The 26,845-nt window shown below is 51.1% G+C and overlaps 2 protein-coding genes across 4 annotated transcripts in view; both read left to right on the top strand.

Moving 5' to 3' along the window:
* The window catches only part of CLSTN3 (calsyntenin 3), a 29,666-nt gene extending 4,848 nt beyond the window's left edge, over positions 1-24,818 (top strand). For all 3 annotated transcript variants that reach the window (XM_030804708.1, XM_030804709.1, XM_030804707.1), the window contains 15 exons: positions 974-1,182; positions 1,450-1,599; positions 1,852-2,037; positions 2,475-2,756; positions 3,579-3,691; positions 6,890-7,052; positions 7,726-7,779; positions 8,500-8,657; positions 8,794-8,942; positions 14,735-14,961; positions 15,285-15,455; positions 16,291-16,436; positions 16,675-16,810; positions 23,359-23,561; positions 23,810-24,818. In XM_030804708.1, the coding sequence (XP_030660568.1) occupies positions 974-1,182; positions 1,450-1,599; positions 1,852-2,037; positions 2,475-2,756; positions 3,579-3,691; positions 6,890-7,052; positions 7,726-7,779; positions 8,500-8,657; positions 8,794-8,942; positions 14,735-14,961; positions 15,285-15,455; positions 16,291-16,436; positions 16,675-16,810; positions 23,359-23,561; positions 23,810-23,950 (2,488 nt within the window). In that variant the 3' untranslated portion in view covers positions 23,951-24,818. The remainder of the gene's footprint in view (positions 1-973; positions 1,183-1,449; positions 1,600-1,851; positions 2,038-2,474; positions 2,757-3,578; positions 3,692-6,889; positions 7,053-7,725; positions 7,780-8,499; positions 8,658-8,793; positions 8,943-14,734; positions 14,962-15,284; positions 15,456-16,290; positions 16,437-16,674; positions 16,811-23,358; positions 23,562-23,809) is intronic.
* Positions 19,095-23,352, top strand: LOC115832908. Its single transcript, XM_030804710.1, has one exon. It carries the CDS (start codon positions 22,077-22,079, stop codon positions 22,806-22,808), a length of 732 nt encoding a protein of 243 aa, XP_030660570.1. The 5' UTR covers positions 19,095-22,076; the 3' UTR covers positions 22,809-23,352.
* Positions 24,819-26,845: the final 2,027 nt, after the last annotated feature.

Genomic DNA, 26,845 nt, shown 5'->3' with positions numbered 1-26,845 from the left:
CACCTACGCCTGTTGCCAGCTAACTTCTTATTTGAGAATAAGAGAAAGATCTTCAGTCAGGATTCCTGAGCCACTAAGAGGCACTAGAGATAAAATGCTCTTTGTGACTCAGTTTCCCATTTGAAGATAGGACCCTTGCCTCTGGGGCCTGGGAGCCTGGGTCTTGGCCGGGGGCAGGGCTCAGCATGAAGGGCCTCGACCCAGCTCTGCTTGCCCCGGTGCATAACTAGGGAGGGGCCACATGCTCAGGAGGCAGCACTGCCCACATGTACTGTGCAGACATGTCAGATGACTTGTGACCTTTGTACAAATGCCATTTCCCTTCTTGTGGCTGGTTTTAATTTGGCTTTTACTCTGCATCCTCCTTGGTTATCCCCCAGATCTGACTGCTGTGAAGGAAGGCCCTGCTGGATTTTATGACTTATCCCGCCTCTTGGCACCTTGACCCATAGCATTTTGCGCAGAAGTCATCAAAATCAGCTCCCGAGTACACTTGGGGCTTGTTCCTTATCCCCCACATCAGTCCCCCTTTCTTTGGGCCCTCCCTCTGGTGCTGTCCTCTCCCTGGCATGACTTTGATGCAGCTTGGTGCCCTGTGGGGTGGGGAGGGGCATGCTGACTGCCTCAGTCTCAGGGATAGATGGGCAGGCTCCCTCCTGCTCTGGCTCCCCATCGGGATTCCTGCTTGCTCCTTTCTGGCATATGGGTGTACCGTGTCAAGGCTGTGCCTTGGTGTACAGTATGAGGCTGTATCTCATTGTGCTCATATTGAGGCTCTTTGTTGGTGTACAGTATGAGGCTGTATCTTGGTGTACGGTATCGAATCTGTCCCTCCGTGTGCGGTATCAAGGCTGTATCTTGATGTACCGTATCCAGGCTGTACCTCGGTGTGCTGTATCAAGGCTGTATGTCGATGTATAATATCGAGGCTGGCTGATGTGTCTTCATCCCTCCTTCTCTCTGGTATGTGCAGGGCCACTGTGCATGTGCGGGTCAACGATGTGAATGAGTTTGCCCCAGTGTTTGTGGAACGGCTGTACCGTGCGGCTGTGACAGAGGGGAAGCTGTACGATCGCATCCTGCGTGTGGAAGCCATTGACGGTGACTGCTCCCCCCAGTACAGCCAGATCTGCTACTATGAGATTCTCACACCCAACACCCCTTTCCTCATTGACAATGACGGTGAGTCCACCCCTGGCTTCCCTGGCCACCCAGTTCCCCTTGAGCACCCACCTCCCTCAGGACAACCCAGGGTTGCGCTCTCCACTTTTGTCCCTCAGACCCTCACCTCACCCTTCTTCCCAAATGAAGCCTTCTCCTCCCAGACGCCTTTTTCCCAGCGTCCTGCTGCCTAACCTGCCTGCTGCCCAATGAACTTGCACATCCTCTCCTCACTGCCCTGGGCTTTCTCCAGTGCTCTAATGCTCTGTCCTCCTGACCCCACCCCAGGGAACATTGAGAACACAGAGAAGCTGCAGTACAGTGGTGAGAGGCTCTATAAGTTTACAGTGACGGCTTATGACTGTGGGAAGAAGCGGGCAGCAGATGATGCTGAGGTGGAGATTCAGGTGAAGCCCACCTGTAAACCCAGCTGGCAAGGTGAGAGCTCAGCACTGTGCCCCATCTTGTGAATCATCTTTTTTCTTGGTCTCTCTTTCTGTCCCTTCTGACAATCACGGGGGCCAGGCTAGGGCTTGGACGATATTGGGGCAGACTTGCAGCTATCTACTCTAGCCGGGCCATCCTGCCAGGAGCCCCAGACTGTCCATGGACATGGCAAGAGGAGCATGGAGAGGGGAGGCTGCTTTACCCTTCTCTCTCCCCATCGCCTTCTCTGTCTCACCCATGCAGGCTGGAACAAAAGGATCGAATATGCACCAGGTGCTGGGAGCTTGGCTTTGTTCCCTGGTATCCGCCTGGAGACCTGTGATGAACCACTCTGGAACATTCAGGCCACCATAGAGCTGCAGACCAGCCATGTGGCCAAGGGCTGCGACCGTGACAACTACTCAGAGCGGGCGCTGCGGAAACTCTGCGGTAGGTGTGCCCCTAACACTGCCTCAGGCCTATCCCTTCCCATCCAACCTCTGTCCAAACTTTTCCAAGACTCTGCTTTACATCACCTCTGGCTATCCACAGGTGTTTATCCATAGAGGTTGTGACACATGGTTAGCTTTTGTGGCCCAAAAGGTAGGTACATAAGTCTTTGGCAAAGATGCATAGTCGTCACACCAGACAGTCACCAGATGCACGGTGGAACAATGGTAGGGAGAGATGAAGAGTTGGAGAATGGGTTAACTGGAGAGATACTCTTAGAAGAGAGTTCATCCCTCTTATCTTTGAAAGGCCACAAGAGGTGGTGAGACATGCTGTAGGAAATCTTTTCCCATCAGTCCCTCTTTCCCTGCCTCCTGCCCATTTCACCATCTGCTGCTTCTTGGCTCTGACACTTGTGCCTCCTGGGGCTCCCACAGGTGCTGCCACTGGGGAGGTGGATCTGTTGCCCATGCCCGGCCCCAATGCCAACTGGACAGCAGGACTCTCGGTGCACTACAGCCAGGACAGCAGCCTAATCTACTGGTTCAACGGCACCCAGGCTGTGCAGGTGCCCCTGGGTGGCCCCAGTGGGCTGGGCTCTGGGCCCCAGGACAGCCTCAGTGACCACTTCACCCTGTCCTTCTGGATGAAGCATGGCGTAACTCCCAACAAGGGCAAGAAGGAAGAGGAAACCATCGTATGTAACACTGTCCAGAATGGTGAGCCTCCCCTCCAGGCACTAGCCAGAGAGGGAAACTGGCTTCTTGTCCTGCCTCTGTCACTGCCCAGTATGTGACTGTGAACAGGTCACTTCCCCTCTCTTCATTTGTGATGTGCCAGTGCCAGGTGTGATATGCCTTGATTCTGTGCTTTATCCCCAACATGACATGTTGGATCCTACTGCAATGGGATTCCTTGCTGCTACTCTCGTTTTCAGTTGCCCAGTCAACTTCTCTGTGTCCCACCATGTGGTAGGCTGCCCCCACCCCCCATCTCCACTCCCATTAAAGCCCCTCCATTGCAATGGGAAAGCCTGGGTAATGGTGTGCCCCATTCTTTGATCATCCCATCCTGGGACTGGTTGGCCCCATCTCCGAGCCCTGTTCTTCCCTCAACTGCAGGGCCTACTTCACTGGAGAGGGCTCAGTCTTGTCCTGCTCTTTCATTTCTAGCCACTTCTGCAACCTCATTTCTCTTGACCTTGACAACTCTTGTGAAAAGGGTTGTCACCCATGATGTATGTATTAATCAAAGGACTGATGAAGAGCTGGTGATGGAGTGGGCCAGCTGACGTTCCCCCCTCAGCCAGCCAGGGTGTCTAAGAAGCCCAGGTTATCATTTGGACCGGAGTGTGTGTGTGTGTGTGTGTGTGTGTGTGTGGTGTGACAGAGAGAGAGAGAGAGAGAGAGAGAGAGAAAATGCTAGAGAAGGAGGGAATGAGAGCGGATTAAGAGAATCCAACGTCCTCTCCTTCCTGCTGCTTTGAACTTGTTCTGGCCTCAGCCTCTGCACTTGACCCCATCCCCTTCCTGTGCCCTCAGAGGACGGCTTCTCTCACTACTCGCTGACTGTCCACGGCTGTAGGATTGCCTTTCTCTACTGGCCCCTGCTTGAGAGTGCCCGCCCAGTCAAGTTTCTCTGGAAGCTGGAGCAGGTGAGGCCAGAGCCAGGCTCCTGGGAGGGCTGAGTAGATGTGACTCACTTTTAGGAAAGGACCTTCTCTGGGCAGGGTCAGCATTTTCTGGGTTCCCCCTTGCCCTCTCTTTGCTTCTCCACTTTCAGCCCCTGACCATTCTACTCCCAGGTCCTCTTGTTGCCTTTTCCCAAAGCTTGTCCCCTACAGAAAGCACTTCTGGATTTAAAAAAAAAAAAAAAAAAGGAACAAATGACTACTAACACCAAACTTGACCAACCATCTATTTCCTCCTTGTTTTATTCCATCTCTCTCTTACTTAGGACTTTAACAATATACATCCCTGACTCTCAGGCAGTTAGCCTGTTGTAATCAAGACAATAAGTCATTCTGAGGTACACAGATTGGGTTTGAGTCCTGCCAAGGGAATTTGCTGGCTATGAAATCTTGGTTAATATGTGTAAACTTCAGGGTTAAAACAACCCTGTTAAATAGGGATCAAAAGAATTCTATATCCCAGGGTCATTAGGATTAAATGATGTAATAGACCCTTGTAGACTGAAAAGCACTCCCTCTGTATATGTTAATTCTCACTATTATCAGCCCTGATTATGGAGGGATAAATAAAAATGGATAAAATATTAAAATATTTAAAATCCTCTCTTGAGCCAACAGTTGCAGCCTCTTCATTATTTGTTCTCCAGGCTGACCACAAGGACCAGTGAGGACTAATCTGAGTTTTCACCTCCTTCTGTTTCTCTTGCAAGTCCTGGTGGAGTGGCTGAGTAAGCAAATGGCAAAAAAAAAAAAAAAGCAGTAGAAGAGAGAAAGAGAAGTGCCCAGATAATTTATAAACTAGATAATTGAGGGCTGTCTACAAAAGTTTTGCTGTCTGTGGCACTCTTTTAAAGAGACAGTCTGCCATTTGCTGTTTCTTGATTCCCACCCCCCACCACACACATTGCAAATACTGGGTTACCCTTTCTTCAATTCACCCTCATTTAATCAACCAGTATCTATTAAATACAACTAAGTCTCTGTCATTCAGCTAGGTTCTGGGAGTACGATGAATGAAATAAAATCTTTGCCATCATTCAACTTACATTTTAGTTGGGGAGATAAATTTTTAAAAAGTAAATAGGCCTGTAAAATGATAAATTGTTAGAAATGCTCTGAAAGAAGCAGGGAAGGAACTGGGGCAGAGCATGGGGCGGGCAAGGGAAGGAGATCTCACCTTAGATTGGGTGCTCCCTGGGGACCTGACTGAGGGGAAATTTAAGCCTAGTGCTAAAGGATGAGAAATAGCTGGTGTGGGAAGAGAGTGGGAAGGTTCCAGGAAGAGGGAAGAGCATATGCAAAGGCCCTGAGGCAAGAAAGAGCTCAGCCTGTTCCAAGCATGGAAAGACGGCCAGTGCGGTTGGAGTACAGTGAACAAGACTGGAGATAAGTTGCAGAGATGGGCAGTGATCAGGTTGTACAGCGGACTTTTTCAGCAGGGTTAGTCTAGATTTTTGTCATATGAGAGATGGGAAGTGTTTTTTGAAGGATTTAAAGCAGAGGCATGACCTGATCAGATTTACATTATTATTATTATTATTATTATTATTATTATTATTTTTTTTTTTTATTTATTTATTTTTTTTTTTTGAGATGGAGTCTCACTCTGTCACTAGGCTAGAGTGCAGTGGTGTGATCTTGGCTCACTGCAACCTCCGCCTCCCAGGTTCAAGAGATTCTCCTGCCTCAGCTTCCCTAGTAGTTGGGACTACAGGCATGTGCCACCATGCCCAGCTAATTTTTGTATTTTTAGTAGAGATGGGGTTTCACCATGTTGGCCAGGATGGTCTTGATCTCTTGACGTGATCCGCCCACCTCGGCCTCCTAAAGAGCTGGAATTACAGGTGTGAGCCACCGCGCCTGGCCAGATTTACATTTTAACAAGATGCCCTTGGCAACTGTGGGATGGATGTATTGAAGATATCTAATGGTGACAGTCAGCAGGACTGTTGCAACAGTCTTCATGAAAGGGGTTGGAGACATGACTGATGTGTGGCAATGGAGATGGAGAGAACTGCACAGAAACCTGCAGCTTGTAGCTCTGTTTGGACCTGGGATCAACAGCGCCTGCTAATGGACTGGATGTGGAGGCTGAGGGAAAGGGAAGATCAAAGTTGTCTCCTACGTCAGCCACTTGAGCAGCTAGATGGATGACGGAGCATTTATACTGCCTGGGGAGAAACTGAGGGAGTTGGGAAAGGGCATGGCCTTCATCTTACACGTGTTAAATGTGAGATACTTGTGGGCATCCAAGTGGAGAATCTGGCATTCAGAGGAGAGTTCTGGGCTGGAGATGTGGATTTTGGAGTTACCAGTGTATAACTATGGTACCCAAACCCATGGCAACAGATGAGGTGACTTCTAGGAAAAGAGTGTAGACAGGAAAGAGAAGAGGGCCTAGGTCTGAGCCTTGAGGGACCCCAACATTTGGAACTGGATGAGGCAGAGTACTCTCTGCCCCTTTTTCCTCTGACCATCCCCCATTCCATCTTGGCTGGCCCTAGGAGAGACTGCAAAGGGAAGCAATATTTATTTTAGTGCTTAATGTTGGGTTAGAAGCTATCCTAGAGATAACCTGTAATCCCAGCTACTTGGGAGTCTGAGAGGATCACTGGAGGCCAGGAGTTCAAGACCAGCCTAGGCAACATAGTGAGAGCTCATCTCTAAAAAATAAAAAAAATTAGCTGGACATGGTGGCACATACCTATAGTCCCAGCTACTCCAGAGGCTGAAGTGGGAGGATTGCTTGAGCCCAGGAGTTTGAGGCTTCAGTGGGCTATGATTGCACCATTGCACTCCAGCCTGGGGGACAGAAGAAAACCCCATCTGTAGAGTTTCCAGTGCCTTACACACATACGTAATACATAAGTTGGGGGGGGGGAATTTATTCATGACAGTGTGTTACTGCTCTTAGGAATATTTATAGCTTTAAAGATTTACCTGAAGAGTGGAATCTTTGCTACTAGGTTGGTTGCCTGATAGATTTTGGACAAGGATGTTATTCCTTGAGCTGGATAGGCAGCAAAGCACTAGTAAGCCCTGTTGGTAGAACTGGGAATAAAGGGACTGTCCCCTGTCTCCCAGGAGATGGGGCAGTGCCTAGGGTTAGCTCTTGGAAGAGGAATTACCTGAGAGGCTCTTGCCCCTACCCTACTCTCCCAGGTCTGTGATGATGAGTGGCACCACTATGCTCTGAACCTCGAGTTCCCCACAGTCACACTCTACACCGATGGCATCTCCTTCGACCCTGCCCTCATCCATGACAATGGCCTCATCCACCCACCCCGAAGGGAGCCTGCTCTCATGATTGGGGCCTGCTGGACTGGTAAGCTTCTCAGTGAAGACTCCAGTGGTTTAGGATTTGGGAAGGGAGGTAGGCTGGTGAGGAGCAAGGGCAATCTGACCCAGCGGCTGAGGCCACCTCCTGCGTCTCTCTGCAGCTGTGCAGGGTGACTCTGAAGACCTCCATGGGAAGGGACCGCCTCCCTCCCGTATCTCCCACTAATCCAATGGGTCGTCACCTCTGACTTGGAGGAATTAACTTCTCAGGCATCCCCAGACTCTCTCTCTGTAACTCCAGCCAGTTTCCACTTTGTTCCATCAAAGTGATGATGACTTCCATAGCCCATTCTCCTGCTCAAGGAGAGTAACCCCTTAGAGTGTCCTCAGTCTTCCAACTTTTAAGCCATTAAAAAAACTTTTCTCCTCTTGGGAGTGTGTGTGTGCACACGTGCCTGTCTGTCTTACCAGAGCCACATGTTTCCTCAACAGCATATCGTATTTGGGGGCTTCTCTATAACAGAGGCTGGAGAGGCTGGAACACGACAAAAGAAGGGTTGGGGCCGAGCTGAGAGGTTGCAGGTTATACATGGGCAGGGTTAGAGTCCCATGTGGGCATGAGAGTACTCATGGGGATGAGAGGAAGACATCTAATTCCTCTCTGTCAATCTCTCCACATCCCTGAGCTCACCAGCACTGTTTTTTTTCTTTATCCCCAGAAGAGAAGAACAAAGAGAAGGAAAAGGGAGACAACAGTACAGACACCACCCAAGGTATTCCGTGTGTAAGAACTGGAGACCAAAGAGTTCTCATCCTCACTTTCTGTTCTGAGATCCCTTTTCCACCCCAAATCCTATCCAGCCTGTGACAGCCTCCTAGGCCACCAGGGGGCAGAGCCTCCAAGAAATACAGCAGGGCAGGGGCTTCTGGAGTGGTAAGGCTAGAGGCAGCTCGGCTGGGTTCTGGGTATCGTGTCCTGCCCACAGAATGAAGAATGGGGCTCTCTTGGTGGCTTTCCACATGGTAGAAGGGAGGTGGCAGGAGTCAGGAGTCAGACACGCAGGAGGGGAAGGTCTGGGCATCTGTGAAGCTCGCTCACATCCATCCTGGTCTCCCTGCACGTCACTGGAAAGACGTCCTCTCCTGCCGCCTCCCCCTCCCTCCTTGTTTTGACTCTTTCCTCCTGTTGGCCCTGTTTCCTTCTCTTCCTCCCTCTCATCTTTGTTGCTTCTACTTTTCACCCTTCTTCTTCTCCCCTGACTTTATTCTGTCTCCTTTTGTCTCATTTTCTCTCTTCTCCAGCCTCCCCCCTTATCTTCACTTCTCCCTCACCTCTCATGTCTCGTTTTTCCTTTTTTTTGGTTTCCACATTTCTCCTTTTTTTCTTTCTCAACTCTTCTGCTCTTTCTCTCCTTTCCCTTTCTCTCAGCCTTGGTCCTTTTCCATCCTCCTGTCTTCTCATCTCCCGTCCTGCTCCTGTGTTCCTACCCTAGGGGACCCTTTGTCGATCCACCACTACTTCCATGGCTACCTGGCTGGTTTCAGCGTGCGCTCAGGTCGCCTGGAGAGCCGCGAGGTCATCGAGTGCCTCTATGCATGTCGGGAGGGGCTGGACTATAGGGATTTCGAGAGCCTGGGCAAAGGCATGAAGGTATTGCCCCATCCTCTAGCCCTGTTCTTCCCAGCATGCCCCCTGCCCCACCCCCTTGCCCTACCCCTCTACCTCTGCTCCCTTCCTCTCCCACCTCCCGGCCCTGCTCTCAGCTGTATCTGTGTCTGGGGCCCAGGTCCACGTGAACCCCTCACAGTCCCTGCTCACCCTGGAGGGGGATGATGTGGAGACCTTCAACCATGCCCTGCAGCATGTGGCTTACATGAACACTCTGCGCTTTGCCACGCCCGGCGTCAGGCCCCTGCGCCTCACCACTGCTGTCAAGTGAGTGTTGGGTGGGGCAGGGCAAATCACTGAGCAGAACCAGACAGTGTCACAGCTCCTTGGCCTAAGGCGTCACCTAGAGCTAGGCATACCTCTTTTGTTTTATGGCTGAGGAGATTGGGCCCTCAAATGGAGACAATTGACCACTGAAGTTCACATAGTAATATTGGTAGAAGAGTCTGGACTACACTCAGATTTCTTAGCAATCAATTTGTTACTCTTTCTACCAAGTCACACGTCTAGGGTTTTCGGGCTTTGATCTTCTCTATGCCTCTGTGCTGATATGTAAAGTGGGACACAGGATTGGGAGTGGGGAGACCTGACATTAATTCTGACTCAATACGAATTGCTTGGATAACCTTGGGCAAATGGTGAGTCCTGGCTGCTTCAGTTGTTTTAATCTTGCTTCACCAAGCTCTTGCAAGGTCACATATGATGGCCTAAGTCTAGGGGTTGGCAGTCCTACGCCAAATCTGGCCTGCCACCTGTTTTGTAGTTTTATTGGAACACAGCAGTGCCCATTCATTGCATATGTCTATGGCTACTTTCACTGTGATGGCAGAACTGTGGGTAGCTGGGACAGAGATCATATGGCCCCCCAAACAGAACTATCTAATCCTTCATAGAAAAAGTTTGCTGGCTGGGCGCGGTAGCTCACGCTTGTAATCCCAGCACTTTGGGAGGCCAAGGCAGATGGATCATGAGGAGTTCAAGACCAGCCTGGCCAACATGGTGAAACCCTGTCTCTACTAAAAATACAAAAATTAGCTGGGCATGGTGGCACATGCCTGTAATCCCAGTTACTTGGGAGGCTGAGACAGGAGAATTGCTTGAACTGGGACCCGGGAGGCGGAGGTTGCAGTGAGCCAAGATTGCACCACTGCACTCCAGCCTGAGCTACAAAGAGAGACTCCGTCTCAAAAAAAAAAAAAAAAAAAAAAAAAAAAAAAAAGTTTGCTGACCTCTGAATTCTAAGTGAATGACTTTTGGAGTCTTTAAAAGAAAAATTGTGGATTATTTCAAGGTTTGAGTATATATTACATTTTTAAAAATACAGATCAATTGAGAGGCAATGAAAGTATGGTAGTTAAGAGCATAGGGTCTATTGCTAGCTTTTTGGCACTGGGCAAATGCTATAAAGTAGTGATAGCAATAGAGTCTAACTTGTGGAATTGTTATGATAACTACATGATATAATCTGGATCAAATGCCTAGCAGAGAGCTGATGCTGCTTAAATGCTGGCTGTTATTACATGAAGGCATTTTCACCCCCTATTATGGTTTATGGGCGGTTTTTAGGAGATACTGCCATCTAGTGGGTGAATTACATGATTCAGGAGTCAGGATTTCTGCGTTCCAGTCTTGTTACCCCTCTCCCCCATTCTGCCTCAGTTTCTCTGTGAGTTGTATGAAGATAAACATCTCAAATTTGCCCCTATCCTGGGAGGGGTGGGTTTAGAGGGGAGAGGGCTCTGAGCCCTAGAGGGGGACTGGATGTGATTATTGGGCCTCACAGTTAGAGCTGTGGAAGGTCCCGGGCTGTGGCTTTTGGGAATTTGCTGGTTCAGGGTGTGGAGCTGAAGGTCACAGGCAGATGAGTTAATGTGGGTGCAGCTGATTGCTGAGTATGCACCCCATCATGTCCCAGTCAGAGCTCCAGTTGTTAAAGGGCCGTCATCCAGTTATGAAAGGCTTAATCCCTCAGAAGCCAAGGCATTGCCTCATCCCCTCCAGTGCTGAGGAGCCATGGCAGAAGGGAGGGCTCTGGTTTCTGGCCTAGGGTGGAGCTCTGCAAGGGGAGTTCCTGCAGGGGGAGGAGTTGACATTCTCTTTGCTGACTGCCTCCTCTGAATTCCTGCTATCTTTTTCATGCCAAGGATAGAGGTTTATCCAAGGGCTTGGAACCTGCCTTTGAGGAAAGCGGCCTTGATGTTTTCTCTATGAGGTTAAGAAACAGAGTTTTCATTTCTCCATTTCTAAGGTTACTACGTGGTTGGTGCTATCCTAATACTTCCCTGAGGTCATGGGAGAAAATATAGAGGGATGTGTGTGTGTGTGTGTGCGTGTGTGCGTGCGCGCATGTGTGTTTGTGTGTATGTAACAGAGAGAGACAGTTACCTAGCGACACCTCCCTTTCCCTGATGCATTTCCTTGCCCCTGTCCCTGTGGCTTTCATAGCTTCCAGTTTTCAGTTCTTGGACCTCTGTCTATTTAAAGCCAGATTTATGCAACTATTTGGTCAATGCCTAAATGCAGGTTTTCCTTAAGTTTTGTTGTTGTTGTTGTTGTTGTTTTAGTATTTTTCTTGGGAAGCCCATCTACTTGTGGCATTGACCCCTGAACAGATAGATACCACATCTTTTTCTCTAGTTTTTTCCTCTTTCCACAGCTCTTGACTTTCCATCTGCTTCCTGTAACCTCTATCTAGAAGTTCTGCCAGCACCTCAACAGAATGAGCTAATGCTGAAATAATCAACTGCAATCCCAAACCAGCCCCTCCCCCTGAACTCTCTCTGTAATGGTGCCTCTGTCCTTGCAGTCACCCAGAGCTTGAAACCTCTGAGTCATCTTTGATTCTTCCCTGTCTTTATCCTCTACTGCCCATCAGTTGCCACGTCACCTGGACCCTGCCTCTGTGCTGGGTGTCTGGAATCTGTCTCCTCTTTCTTTTGCTGCTGTTACTGTTCTAGCCCAGGTCTTATTACCTCTTATCTGGCCCATTGCCTCCTAACTAGCTGACCTATCTCTAGTCTTCTAATTTTATTTATCCTCCACTCTAAGGCTAGGTGAGTGATCTTAAGTTGAGTTTTCATCATCACACTTCCCTGATGAAAAAGATGTCGGTGGCTTCCTCTTGCCCACTGCATAAAGATGTCAAATGTGCTGGGTGCAGTGGCTCACACCTGTAATCCCAGCACTTTGGGAGGCCAAGGCGGGAGGATCACTTGAGGTCAGAAGTTCGAGACCAGCCTGCACAACCAACAGGCTGCGAGTCTGTAGTCCCAGCTACTCAGGAGGCTGAGGTGGAGAATCACTTGAGCCCAGGAGTTCGAGGCTGCAGTGAGTCGTGATTGCACCACTGCACACCAGGCTGGGCGACAGAGTGAGACCCTGTCTCTAAAAAATTAGAGAGAGAGAAAAAAAACAGATCTTATCATGGCATTTAAAGCTGCCAGCCGTCTGGCTCCTGGTGGTTCCTGCCTCATGTTCCTCTACTCCCCTTAGTAAGCTTCTCGCCATCCACTCTGGGTCAGTACTACCCTCCTTCAAAGGCTCGCTCAGTTGCTACTTTCTCTGATCATTCCTACCTTCCTTTTCCAAGCACCCTCCTCTTATCCTAGCCAGAACTAACCTCTCCCTCCTCTGAACTCTTCTGTTTGTTTGTTCCACTCATATGGGCAATGACCATATTTGCCTTTGTTTTAACTTTTGTGTGCCAGGTCTAATCTCTCTACCAGACCAACGGTGACTTTGGGTCAGGCCTCCTATTCCCTTTGGGGTTCCCAGAGCAGCAGCACAGCATAGCATTGCTCATTGCAGGGAGGATGTCTGTTGGAGCCTGTGCCTTCAGGGTCATCTGGGATTGTTTCCCAAGGGGCTTTGCCCTAGGCCTATCTGGATGGCAGACTGTAATAGGCCCTGCTCCGTGTGGCACAGGAACTCAGCACATCCTGGGCACTGGCAACTTCAGGGGCTCTGAGCTCATCATGCCTACTGAGATTATGCCTTCTCCCTTTTTGCTCCAGCATTCAAACTGGGCATGCTCAGTAACACTAATAATTACAGTCCTCTCAGCAAAATCTTTTCCACTAGCACCAGCATGTGGACCAGAGTCCCTGCTCCTGGATCACTAACTCCACTGTGAAGTCTGCTTGTTCAAGTGGGGAAACTTCTTTACGGATACATTTCCCTGGTGCAAACCCAGGCCCCAAATGGTGCCTGTGGTTTAGTGGAAAGATCAGTGGACTTGGGCCGTGTGTGGTGGCGCACACCTGTGGGCCCAGCTACTCAGGAGGCTGAGGCACGAGATTGCTTGAACCTGGGAGGCAGAGGTTGCAGTGAGCTGAGATGGCACTACTGCACTGCAGCCTGGGCAACAGAGAGACTCTGCCAAAAAAAAAAAATCAGTGGACCTGGAAGGAGAAGAATGGTTTAAGCCTTGATTCTGGTTTAAGCCTTGATTATTTCTTTTTCTTTTTCTTTCTTTTCTTTTCTTTTATTTCTTTTCTTTTTTTTTTTTCTTTTTTTTTTTTGAGATTGGGTCACACGCTGTCACTCAGGCTGGAGTGCAGTGGCGTGATCTCATCGACTCACTGCAACCTCTGCCTCCTGGGCTCAAGTGTTCCTCCCACCTCAGCCTCCTGAGTAGCTGGGACTACAAGCGTCTACCACCACACCGGGATAATTTTTGTATTTTTTGTGGAGATGGGGTTTCACTATGTTGCCCAGGCTGATCTCGAACTCCTAAGCTCAAGGGATCCTCCCGCCTCAGCCTCTCAAAGTGCCAAGACTTACAGGCATGATCCATCATGCCCAGCCTGAGCTTTAGGCATTTGACAGCATAGAAATGAGGTTATAATATAATGAAATAATATGGGCCAGGTGCCGTGGCTCACGCCTGTAATCCCAGCACTTTGGGAGGCTGAGACGGGCGGATCACCTGAAGTCGGGGGTTCAAGATCAGCCTGACCAATATGAAGAAATCTCGTCTCTACTAAAAATACAAAAATTAGCCAAGTGTGGTGGCATGCGCCCTATAATCCCAGCTACTCGGGAGGCTGAGACAGAGGAATCGCTTGAACCCAGGAGGCAGAGGTTGCAGTGAGCCAAGATCGCACCATTGCACCCTAGCCTGGGCAACAAGAGTGAAACTCCATCAAAGAAAGAAAGAAAGAGAGAGAGAGAGAGAGAGAGAGAAAGAAAGAGAGAGAGAGGGAGGGAGGGAAGGAAGGAAGGAAAGAAAGGAAAGAAAGAAAAGAAAGAAAGAAAGGAAAGAAAGAAAGGAAAGAAAGAAAGAAAGAAAGAAATAATGTGGGAAAAATGCTTCATAAACTGGCAATAGCAAGGGCTATTGATTGTGAGGTGTTGTTATTACTGGTAAAGGTGGGGCTAAATGTGATCCTGGGAGCGTCACTCCCAAGCAGCTGTGCTGTTGGTTGGTCTGGCTCAGCGGAGTCCTCTAGGGATAGCTTGTCCTGGTGCCTGGATCCTCAAGCTTCATGAGACAGTGGATGTAGGTCCAAGGTGGTCAGATGATCTCACCTACCAAAGTGTGTTTCCCCGATATTGAAGGGAATGAAAGACACACCAAAGAGGAGGACATCTGTTGATAGATGTCCACGTTCTACTTTTATTGTTGAATAATTTTGGGCGCATATGTGCTGGATAGTATACTGAGCCCATGTATTTTTAAACTCCTGGATAAAGAACTGTGTGTGTATATATACATGTTTGTCAGTTCAGTTTGCTTTGTTTTTCAATAAAATAGCATCTATAGGTACTCTATAATCCTGGGGTAGGGCATTGATGGTGTGATCACACCCATAGTTGGGATTACCTGACCTTCTGTCCTCGACATTTTCCTTGGTGACATCCTACCAGGAAAGGATATGTCCCCCTTCAACTGCTGTGGGGGTTGGGGTGCAGAGGCAGGACCCCCTTTCTTCCCCTCCCCCTCCCTGACACGAGATGCTCTATGATGGAGGTAGCTGGGGCAGGGAGTGAAACAGAATGTAGGTTTTCCGGGAGGAAGTGTTGGGGTCACATGCTGCTTCTCCTGCTTTCTCACATAGGTGCTTCAGCGAAGAGTCCTGCGTCTCCATCCCTGAAGTGGAGGGCTACGTGGTGGTCCTTCAGCCCGATGCCCCCCAGATCCTGCTGAGTGGCACTGCTCATTTTGCCCGCCCAGCTGTGGACTTTGAGGGAACCGAGGGCGTCCCTTTGTTCCCTGATCTTCAAATCACCTGTTCCATTTCTCACCAGGTGGAGGCCAAAAAGGATGAGAGTTGGCAGGGCACAGGTAAGGATGACTCCGGGGAGTAACACCATCCAGAGAACCAGCCAGTGTCTGGAGCCAGAGTGCAGGAGAACTCCTGGGTCTGAAAGCAGAAAGCGACTCCATCCTGTGTTTGTTTGACTGAACAACTTACCTTTAAGAAGGAGAGCAAGTGGAAAACACATGGGTGGAAATGAATTGTTGCATAATATATTCTTGAAAATGATGCTGACTTCCCTTTCCCTGACCCTGGAAAGGGAGGGAGAGTGGTGATGAGGGCATGGTTGGGTCTGAGAACCTCTGTGGGCCCTTTGGCTCTCACCCAGACCCTACTCTCCCCAACCCAGTGACAGACACACGCATGTCGGATGAGATTGTGCACAACCTGGATGGCTGTGAAATTTCTCTGGTGGGGGATGACCTGGACCCCGAGCGGGAAAGCCTGCTCCTGGACACAACCTCCCTGCAGCAGCGGGGGCTGGAGCTCACCAACACATCTGCCTACCTCACCATTGCTGGTCAGTGGGGCCTGAGGGCCTGTCCTCTGTGTGTGTGTGCCCCTCCCAAAAAGTAAGGGCCTAGGAAGCGCAGAGGGTCCTCCTTCCAGGTCCAGGGATGTGGACAAGTGCCGTTTTGCATTTTCCTAGCCTGGAAGATCCTCTGGCTTTGATTGTCCCTAGGGGAGGTGTGCTGGGTTTAGGCTCCGAATGCTTCTGTCTTCCTGCTGCTCTCCACAGCCTGGCTCACCTCCACTTCTGGTCCCACTCCTGTTTCCATTCAGGCGTCTCGCCTTCCTCTCCTCCTTCGGCTCATCTCTGCCCAGCTTTCTAACCCTCTAGCTGTCTGTTTGTTACTGGTCATCTCTGTTGTACAGCTCACTCATCTCACGTGCACACCAGAGCTTTACAAGAAGTACTCATCTCTTAGTGAATAGTGGGAGTGATGATTTGGTAGTTTCCAAAGGAAGCCAGGAGGGAGAATGGAGAAGGTGGAGATAATCAGTTCCCTTCTATTTCCACTCCTTTCCAGGGCTCACTGAGGACTTCCGTGTTTTCTTCTTTCTCATATTCCCTCCTGCTTGCCGTCTCCCTTTCTGTCTTTCAGGATGTCTTTTATCTCCTCAGAACCTACAGAGCAGGAAATGGAGCCTTGATCTCTCCATCCTAGTTAGTCAGAGTGGGCAGGGATGGAGGGGAGCATCTCTCCCTTTGACCTCAGGTCACACTTCTGTGGAGATGGGGCTGACCTGCTCTACAGCTTGTGTGGTGTCAGCTAGTGGGAGTCCAGGAGAGAGGGTCCTGCCCAGGTCCTGCCTCCCCTGGCCCCTGCCCTGAGGTGCTTCCTCATCTCCAGGGGTGGAGAGCATCACTGTGTATGAAGAGATCCTGAGGCAGGCTCGTTATCGGCTGCGACATGGAGCTGCCCTCTACGCCAGGAAGTTCCGGCTTTCCTGCTCGGAAATGAATGGCCGTTACTCCAGCAATGAATTCATCGTGGAGGTACCCAGAGAGTCTCCTTCCTTCCACAGTTACCCACCCCCAGAAAGGAGCTGAGGTGGCATGGACTCAACATGTTAGTTGGTGGGCAGGGACATGGCAGCGTGGAGGGCTGCTGGACCTTGCAGTGGGTGGAGGAGAAGGAGATGGGCACAGTAGTTAGGAGATGGGGCTGGGGTCTAGAGAAGTGGGGAGGACCTGGGAGAAGTGTGTGTGCCCATGGAGCCCTCCCTCTGCCCAGGTCAGTGTCCTGCACAGCATGAACCGGGTTGCCCACCCCAGCCACGTGCTCAGCTCCCAGCAGTTCCTGCACCGTGGTCACCAGCCCCCGCCTGAGATGGCTGGACACAGCCTGGCCAGCTCCCACAGAAACTCCAGTACGTAAGCCTGGTGGGGCTGGGCAGGGAGGGGCAGGTAGCAGGTGAGTGGGCTGGGACAGGTATCCTCCCCCTCCACCTCTGAGAGAGGACAAGGAGGGGTGGAGCAATGGGTTCTGTTCCCTGTGGTACCTGCCTTAGTTGACAGCTATGGACCAATCCCTCTCTCCCTTTGGATCATTCACTTTCCCTTGTGAAGAACATGAGCCTCGTGTCATTGTAGGGATGCTTATGCCTGGAGTCATAAAGTCAGTGTGGGTTTAGGCGTGTTTCTTATACCTGATGATGCCTCCTTCCCCAGCCCCAAGCAATATCAAATTAGCCCTGGACCTAGGATCCTCTGTGGTGAAGCTATCAAGTATTTACTAAGCGCCCACTATGTCCTAGCACTGTCCTAAGATGATCTAAATGATTTATAGGATAGATACAGTCCCTATCCCTAAGGAGAGAATTGGTACTATTACATGTAAAATTATGTGCTATGTGCACAGTCACAAGAATATTTCTAAAAAATACATGCAAATATGCAAAGCATTACATTCAGATGGAGTGCTGCCCTTCAAAGCTGCCCTTCAAAGCAACCTGGCCGTGGTCCCAAAGGTTCCCGGTCATGGTCCTTTACGAATGGTGCAATTTTATTTTCAACTTTTGAGTTGCGTAATTGTAGAAAAACCAGAAAATATCAAATATTTCTTTTAAAGAAGAAAAATCAGGCCAGGCACAGTGGCTCACGCCTGTAATCCCAACACACTAGGCTGAGTCAGGAGGATCACTTGAGCCCAGGAGTTTGAGACCAGCCTGGGCAACACAGTCAGACTCTGTCTTTACAAAAAATAAAAAAAATTAGCTGGGCATGGTGGCAGGTGCCTGTAGTCCCAGCTACTTGCGAGGCTGAGGTAGGAGGATCTCTTGGGCCTGTGAGGCCAAGGCTGCAGTGAGCCATGATCACACCATTGCACTCCAGTCTGGGAGACAGAGCAAGGCTCTGTCTCAAAAAAAAAAAAAAAAGAAGAAGAAGACGAAGAAAAATCAGCCATAATTCCATCAGAGAGGAAACCACTGATAATATGAGATATTCTGTTCCAGTCTTTTTTCTATGCTTAATTTTTCCTTTTTAGAAAGTTAGGATTAACCTATTTTGTAACCTGATATTTACACTTCATATTAAAAACAAGTATTTTCCCACATTATTAAAAATTGCAAATGATGCTGATGTTGTTGAAAGTGATTTTTGGAACCCCTTCTTAGAATTGCTTTCAGAGCCAATTTATGAGGTGCATTTATTTTTGTTATTTTTTGGACATAACTTGCTTTTGACCCTGTTCGGTGTTACTCAACTTCATCATGCACTTTTGCCAAAGTTGGCTCTGGATATAATTTTAAGTTTTTAAACATTAAACCCACTCTCAAGGGCCATAGATCGGTCACCTTTGAAAAAAGTCAAAAGGTTGTGTCACAGGCTCTGAAGGCAATTCTCAAAGGAGTCCACTAGTGCTTTCTTGGAAGAAGTTCGTGGTCTCTGAACACTATGTGAAAGTACAGAACTTATTTCAATATATGTGATGGGTAATAATAATTATAACAAACACAGGGTGCCCTCATCATGTGCCAGGCACTGTGCTCGGGGGATTACGCTTATTAACTCATTTAGCCATTATAAACAACCAATGAAATGGGTACCAGAATTATCTCCGTTACAGGCAAGGACACAGAGGCACAGAGAGTTCAAGTGCCTTACCCAAGTTCACACAGCTAGAAAGTAAGTGGAGCCAGGATTTAAATCCAGGAGGCATGATTCCAGTCTGTGCACTAACCGTGGCCCTCACCGCTCTCCCCAGATGTTTGATGCTTTAAAAAAGATAGTCTCATTACTTTAGAGTTGCACATAATTAGGGGGAGCCCCTGAGGGCTTCCAAGGGTTTTCTGACTGAGGCCAGCTCCTCTGATGCCCCCAGGGATTCAGTCTGGCTTCCTCTCCTTGTGCAGCGGCCACCACCCACACCGTCTCTTATGTTTTTTTTTTTTTTTTCTGGGACTGGCTCCCTTCTTCCTTGCTGTCCCTGAAAACAACCGCAGAGGCTTTTGGGAGTGGGAGCCAGGGTCTCGTTCTGTCGCCTAGGCTGGAGAGCAATGGTAGTCGTAGCTCACTGGAGCCTCGAACTCCTGAGCTCAAGCAATCCTCCTGCCCTAGCCCCCTGAGGAGCAGATGTGTGCCACTATGCCTGGCTATTTTTAAGACTTTTTATAGAGACAAGGTCTCACTTTGTTGCTCAGGCAGGTCTTGAACTCCTGGGCTCAAGCAGTCATCCTGGCTCAGCTTCCCGGAGTGCTGGGATTACAGGTGTGAACCGCTGCACCTGGACTTGCAGAGGCCTTTTTCAGTGTTCTACTGTGATTCACTACAGCAAGTAGGTGGAAGTGAGGATTAGCGGGGAATGTAAGGCATAACCAAGCTGCAAAGATTAGAGAAGTTTCACATAGTATTTAGTCAATAGAGACATGTTAGCAGACTAAACCTATTTATTTCAAATAAACTCTTGAGGCCAGCTATATGTTTTTTTCCTTCTTGTGATTCCATAGCACTTTCTCCAGTTCTTTCATTGGGGATCATTCCACTCAATCTTTTCTGGGTTGGATACTAGGTCCTGCTACTCTGATTAGGCTCAAGGTAGATAGGGGTGCTGCCTGGCCTGGTGAGATTCTCGATCCTTTCTTTGTTATAAGGCCTCAGGTGAGAGACTTCTTGTTCTAAGAGCCCAGCACCTTCTCCCCTGAGTGTCCAGCTGCCCTGCATGGGCTGGCCTGGCGGGCAACATTTCTCACCCCTCAGCCCCTGGAGCAGTGTCTGTTCATGGCACCCTTTCACCTCCTCTCAGTGAAGCCCAGTCTCCCCATCCTTTGTTCTGAGCTCATGTCCAGGCTGATCAAGCTTCCCTCAGATTTCAGTTGAGAGCAGCAGTTTTCCTTTGCTTCTTCTCTTATTTTGGCCTGAGTAGGACACAGAGTTGGTAGCTTCCCTGAGGGCACTGGTGATTGGCATGCCTGAGCTGACAGGCTATTCACCGCATAAAACCCCTTCCATATGCCTTTTCTGACTCCGCAAGGTGCTCCCTCCCTTTCACCTACAAATCTCGAGTGGTGTTGCAGAACTGTGGTTTCACAATATCAAACCATTCTAAACATGCAGAAGCAGTGAGAGGTACGATCTCCTCCAGTGGCACAGAGGCCCATTGCTCTAAATCTCCTAAGTGCGCTAGAGAAAGAGAGATCAAAGTGAACCGGAACCAGTGTAAACTGGAACAGTCAGGGGAGATTTTGTGGAACATGTAGAGTTTGCATTTGGACCTGAAGTGTAAAAGGGATTTTTGAATGGGTGTGAGAGAGAATGGGAATTTGAGAACCGGGGGTAGATGGGTGAGGGCCATGGTTAGTGCACAGACTGGAATCATGCCTCCTGGATTTAACTCCTGGCTCCACTTACTTTCTAGCTGTGTGAACTTGGGTAAGGCACTTGAACTCTCTGTGCCTCTGTGTCCTTGCCTGTAAAGGAGATAATTCATAAACCATAAGAGTGTTTATGGTTAGAGAGAAAAAGGTTGGTTGAGAAGAGCGAGCCAAGATGATCAGGGTATTATGCATCTTCTCATATCAAATTTTGATGCCTACCAGAATCACCTGGGGAGCTTTAAAAACTCTTGGCACCTAAATTACACCCTAGAATGTCTAGGGGGTGGGAGCCATGTGTCAGTGGTTTTTAAAAATCCCATGTGATCTTTAAAAGTTTGGGAATAATTTTCCTCTTTTGTTTCCTACAAGTATCTGAAGCTTTGCAGAAAGAGTTACAAAGTAATAGGACAAAAAGAAAATGAATGAGGAAGTAAGGAGGAACAGGTAATGATGAAATAAGGATCCAATGAAGCCAGGGAATAAAGTCAGCTCATAACATGCATACTATGAAATGCTGTGCAGTTGCTACCACGGGCCAGAATTTTGACTCTGAGCTTCTTTGAAGCTAAAGCGAAAGGAAACCTGAGCAGTTCTGAAAGCCATGATAGGAGCCAAACGCTGTTTCATGAAAAGCCCTGGGACTGCAGGGGCAGAAAGAAATCTCTCCCGAGGCTCTTTGCAAAGAGAGCACCATGTGGGACCGTGGACAGGGCTTTCAACAGTGTCCTCGCAATCCCACGGACCATTTGCTAAGTCACCCCTTAATGTTGGCTCTGGAGGTCATTCAAGGCCAGAATTAACTGGTAAGATCTCATATAGCAAGAAAAGTTGACTGTACTTCTTAAATTCTTGATTTTTATCTGTAGCTGATTTAAAAATCCTTCCATCTCCCTGGGCTCCTGACTCATCTTAAACTAATTAACCAGACTTGTTTACTTGTAGATAGAGTGGCTGCATTTTGTCTTTCCTGTGGTCATTTCTTATTGTCCTGGCAATCAACTCATCATTTCCTTCATTAGGCCAGGAGCTCGGAGGGACACTGCATTGATTAGGGCGCAAACCAGCTTTAGCTCGTCATGATGGTGTGCTTAGAGCAAGTTCACCTGCTTTGGCCTCCACTCTGAGGGTGGGGTCACCACTCCTTCTAGAGCCTGGGCTTAGCCACCGGGCCCATCTGCCAGTGGAGGCACTGCCCCTGGGTCTGATCTGTTGACATGGAGACCTGAGAGGCACTATTTCCTGCAGATGGGCAGAAGAGGCAGCTCTGACCCCTCCTCCCTTATCTCCTGTTCCCAGGCAGTTGAGAAATACTAATCAAGCCAGTCCTGTCTTTACCTTGGTACCAGCGTCGAGGGAGTGCGCCCCAGCAGAGTCCGTTCTAACTGGCTAGTGGCCTCAAGTGGGCCGTGGGTTGGGTCAGGATGGGGACCAACTTGGCAGACAGCCATCAGGGCGGCCTCAGGGAGGTGTGTGGCCTGCCCAGGCAGGGCATTCTCCACACACCTAGTTGGCCCTGGAGTGCGTGGCAGCTGAGTGTGCTGGCTGCTGGGGAGAGGGGCACTGCAGCAGGGTGTGGGTGTGGGTGTGGGGAGCTCCTGGGCCATGCGCTTCCCTACGCTCTGCTCTATCTATTGACACATGAATGTAGGTAATTTGGGGACGGGGCTGGGATGTGATGTGTGCATGTTTCTAGAGGCTTGCTTGTGTGACTGCCGGTCTCCGTATGTGTTTGGGGCACACATACATGGAATAGTCCCTCAGCAACGGGACTGCCCAGGGAGGAGCCGCTGTGCATGCATGGTGGGCGGGGTATGCACCCATGTGGGGAGTAGTGACCCAGCTGCCTGTAAGGGCCCTGGGCCTGGGGGTGCGTGTGTGGGGTCTCTACCTCCACCTGCTGTCCCTGGGGCTGCGGGCTTTCCTACTTTTCTTCCTTGTGCTTCTTCGAGAGCTGTGTGTGTGTGTGCAGGAGGCAGGCAGGGCTGTGCTCATGGTGGCTTGCTCCGTGGCTCTCACGGCCCACATCTGTAGTGTCTACATCTTCCTTCAGGGGGTTGCCTGGTCTGCCCAGCTGGTGGGGAGCTGGGTGATGCTGCACATATGGCTCTACCGTGCCTTGCTGGAGACCCTCAGACACGTTCCTTTACTCCCGCTGTGTGAGCAGGCGGCCAGGTGGCTGGTGTGGGCCGGCATGCAGGCTGGCAAAGGCCTGGCTCGGGTGTGGGGTGTGGCGACCTTTGTGCAGCTGTGTGCCCACATGGTCTTCCTGAGCATGTACCTGTGCATGCACATCTGCTTTGCCACCATCAGCTCTAAGGTCCATGTGAGAGTGCACGCGCCGTTCTGTGTCTCACTGCCCTTGAAGGTCCATGCCCCTCGGAGCCTGGACATCAAAGTGGGGCTGCAGGGCCAGAAGCATGGGAGAGCCACGGGGGAGGCAGGTGTGCCTCAGGGGGAGATGTTGGGGAAGCAGGAACCCCAGACGTCCAGAAGCCCCAAGCCCACCAGGAGAAGGGAGGTGTCACGGAGTGAGCTCAGTCCAGGTGGGTAAGGGAAGGGGCTGCTCTGTGCCCCTTGGACTTGTCCCAGCCTCAGGTGCTAGTGCCCTCTTCCTGCAGCCAGCCCAGGCCTGGAGCCTGCATCTCCTCCTGCACAGCCAAGCCCGTGTGGTGGCCCCTCCTCTCCCTCACTGGGCACTGGCACCTCTTTCCTAGGCTGAGTGGTCTCTGGGGAAGGCACAGGTGGAATGACAGGGGCAGATTCCAGTCCTTGCCCTCTGTCCTCTGCGAATAGGGCTGTTCATGACAGTGTTGGGCCGGGAGTCTTTTTCCTCCTCTGCCCTTGCCTTTCTGTACACCTGCCTCCCTCTGTGTTCGTTCCTTTGCCTTGCAGCAGCTCCCTTCCTCCCCTTTCGTCTCCTGCCCTTCCTGGTGGGCTGTTTCTCGTCTGGCTTCTCCAGGTGTTCCTCTCTTCTCGGCCACTATGCGTTCTGCCCTAGGAGTCCTTCGGCCCGGGCTGCCTCTTTTCCTACCCAGCCCCCTGTCCGAGTGCCCCCAGGTGTGCCTGGTCACGCTCTGCTCAGCCCCGCGCTCTCTCTGCAGTGATACCCAGCGCCGCAACCCTCATCATTGTGGTGTGCGTGGGCTTCCTGGTGCTCATGGTCGTCCTGGGCCTGCTGCGCATCCATTCCCTTCACCGCCGCGTCTCAGGGGCTGGCGGGCCTCCAGGGGCCTCCAGTGACCCCAAGGACCCGGACCTCTTCTGGGATGACTCAGCTCTCACCATCATTGTGAACCCCATGGAGGTGAGAGGCCTGGGGAAGGGGGGTTCTGTAGGGTCAAGACTGTGGAGCACACACGGTGAGGACTCCTGAGGAGGGCAGGCCTGGGCGGAGGCCGTTCGCGGAGCTGCAGTGAGCAGGAGGGAGAGAGGTTCAGGCAGGGAAGGGGGTACACAGGGGTTAAGGGGACCGAGGGAAGTGTGGCCCCTGAAAGAGAGGCTGGGGTGTGTGCAGGCCATTGATCCCTTCTCCTCTCTGTTCTCGCCCTCCAGTCCTACCAGAATCGGCAGCCCTGTGTGGTGGGGGCTGCCGGGGGCCAGCAGGAGGATGAGGACAGCAGTGACTCGGAGGTGGCCGACTCCCCCAGCAGCGACGAGAGACGCATCATCGAGACCCCCCCACACCGCTACTAAGGCCAACAACACCTCTCCCGACGCAGAGGGAGAATTCTGCCCTGGTGAAACAGACACTCCAGACATGGGAGAAGGACTTTCTGGGAGAATAGAGACCAAGAGGGAGAGAGGCTTCCGAACCAGGCCTCCCTTCATCTCAAAACCCCAGCGGGCCCTCTGGAGTCTGCCCTGCCCCTCCCCCGGCCCCCCATCCCTCGCCTCTGGGCTGTCATGCTCCTGGTGTGCCCCTTGCACTGGGGCTGGCGGGGTGGGAAAGTGGGCTGGACTTCAGCTGCCTTTCTATCCCCAATGGCAGCTGCCCCCTTAGCACTCACTGTGTTGGGAAGAGGGTGACAATTGCAGTGGCCGGGGCTGGGGCTGGGGCTGGTGGTGTGATTGAAGGAAACCCTCTCCTCTCCCCTTCCCTTCTCTCTCCTGTCCATGGGAAGCTTCTCTCCCTCTGCAGGGCTCCCTCAGCTGGGCCGTCCCTGCTTCTCTTATGATCGCCCCACCTCATTTTCATTTCAGTCTGGGGACCCCGTTTCTCCCTCCTTTCCAACTTCCTTCCTTTCTTGTCCTGTTTCCCTTCCTGCCCTTGCAGTCCTGGGGTCCTGCAGCACCGGCCCCTCCTCCGTGACCTGGTGTGGCCAGGTTGCGGGAACGGGAGGGGACGTGGGGGCCCCGGGTGTATATATATAATGTATATTTTTTCAATGTTGTCGTGAGTGCAGCCCCTGTGTTCCCGTGTGCAGCTCACGGCCTTGTGTGTGTGTGTGTGTGTGTGTGTGTGTGTGTGTGAGGCATCGTCATGTCCTGGGGCAGGGGCGGGGGATGGGTGTGGTGAGGGAGGGGACATATCCGAGAGTTTTCAAATAAAACAATCAGAAAACAAAAAGCTCTGTGAGGCGCCTCCTGCCTGCCTGGTCCTATGTGGGTGTGGTGGAGGCTCTGGGGACTCAGGGGCTGTTTGGGTCTCTGCGCAGAGCTGAAGTGAGGTGGGCAGGGCTGGTGATCTTGGGGGCCTGACCGGGTAAGTCCCCAGAATGCCAGATCACCTGGAAAGTAAGCTGGGGGCAGATGGTTCCCACACCCCATTCCTTCAGCACCCCCTGGAAAAGTACAGAAGATTCAGGGAACGCTATGGACACCTGGGCAGATGCCCAGTGCCTTGCAGGGGGCTGCCAACCCCGCCTCACAACTTGGAACATTTTGCCTGTGCACACGGGCTCCCTGCTGGGCGTCCCCAGGGAGAAGGCAGGCAACCCTGCTATTTGTACCAAAGGGATCTGGAGACTGTTCCAGGCTGAGCCTTTCCTGCTAGCCAAGGCTCAGACCCAGGGGATGTCTGCCTGCCTTGCCCATGTCCTTGTGGCTGCCTCACATGGCTGCTTAGTGGCCTCAGCCCTCTCCACGTTGGCCCAGCCCCTGGCCTGACAGCAGGCAGTCTGGCCCTTCCGCAGCCCTTTGGGCCACTAGCTCTCTGACCCAGGTCTTACTTAAGCCCCAGGTGATAAAGGATGATAACCCCAGGGGTTATTTCAGAAAAGTGAACTGCTGGGGGGAGCATCCCTCTGGCACTGTCCTGGCCCAGGAAATACCAGGGATCCAAGTCTTAGTTCCTTCCTGCAGCATGACGGGGTAGGGCACCCTTAGGCTCTTCCTGGTTATCTGCGGCTGCCTGTAGCGCAGTTGGGGTGGACGTGGGTGCTCCGCCTGACACCCGTTCTGACATCCACCAGGTGCCTTGTCCTTGCCCATGGCCGCAAACTCCCAGTTGTATGTTGATGCCCCCATATTTTTATCTCCCACCTGAATCTCTCTCCTAACTCACATTTGCAACTACCTATTGGCATATCCACCTGCCCTTCCTGTGCCTCAGACTCCACCTTTCCCCGACTTTTCTGTGACCTATCCCTATCACCTTTCACCCATTCGCCTATGCCAGAAATCTGGGAGTCAGTCTAGATTCCTCCCTCTCCCTCAGCCCCATGGCCAAATGGTGATGAAACCCTGTTGTTCTTACCCCTTAAATCTCTCCAATAGGTCTCTTGCTTTCTATTCCCCCTACTGCTGCCGCTGCCTTGACCTGCACCCTCTGTGTTTTTGCCTGGTCTGTGGCAAGAGCCTCCCACCTGCCTCCCACCTGTCCTCGTCTCCTGTGCTTTGCTCCACTCCAACCCGTCCTCAACTCTGGATCTCAGTGGCCTTTCTCAAGTGCAACTCTGGTTGGACCACTCTCCGGTATAGCAACTTTCCTACCCCTGACACCTTAGCCCCTTAACCCAGGTGGGGCAGGTCCTGTCCTCCTCCTTCTCTGGCCTCTTTGCGGCCACCACCCCTGCACCCCTGTGGTGGGGTCGCAGCAATCACGTGTGCTTCCCACACGCACCCTGCTTTCTTGCCTCTGTGTCTGCATGTATTGTTCCGTCTGCCTGGCATGGCCCTTACCCATTGTGTGCCTGGCAGTCTTCTACTATCACTGAAGACCCGGTTCAAGAGTTGCCTCTTCCAGGAGTTCTGCTGTGCTCTGGGACCTCTTATTCACGCCTCCATGACGGTAGTGACTACAAAGCTGTGGGACATGTCTCTCTCCCCACAGATTCTCTGTATCCCCAGCAACTTGCATAGGGCCTGGCACACAGTAGGGGCTCAGTCAGTGGCGACTGAGGTGATGCGTATGGCTCTCAGACTCAGGGAAGACTCACTGGTAGGAAGAGAGAGGAGAGCTCCTTTGGTGGCCCGTGGCATGGGAGGTCCAAGGGTTGAGCGTGGCCAAGCAGACGCTCTGTAGTGGCCTCTCCCGTAGTCTAGGTCTGCCTAGACGCCAAGCTGATGTTCCGGGGTCTGAGGCGACACTGCATAGGAGACCGCCTTGCCTGTCTACCTAGAGTCTTCCAGAGGCTCAAAAGATCACAG

Source organism: Nomascus leucogenys, chromosome 23 (assembly GCF_006542625.1).
Source record: "Nomascus leucogenys isolate Asia chromosome 23, Asia_NLE_v1, whole genome shotgun sequence".
Lineage (NCBI taxonomy): Eukaryota > Metazoa > Chordata > Mammalia > Primates > Hylobatidae > Nomascus > Nomascus leucogenys.
The sequence above is the reverse complement of the archived record's forward strand: the minus strand, read 5'-3'. Positions and strand labels throughout refer to the sequence as shown.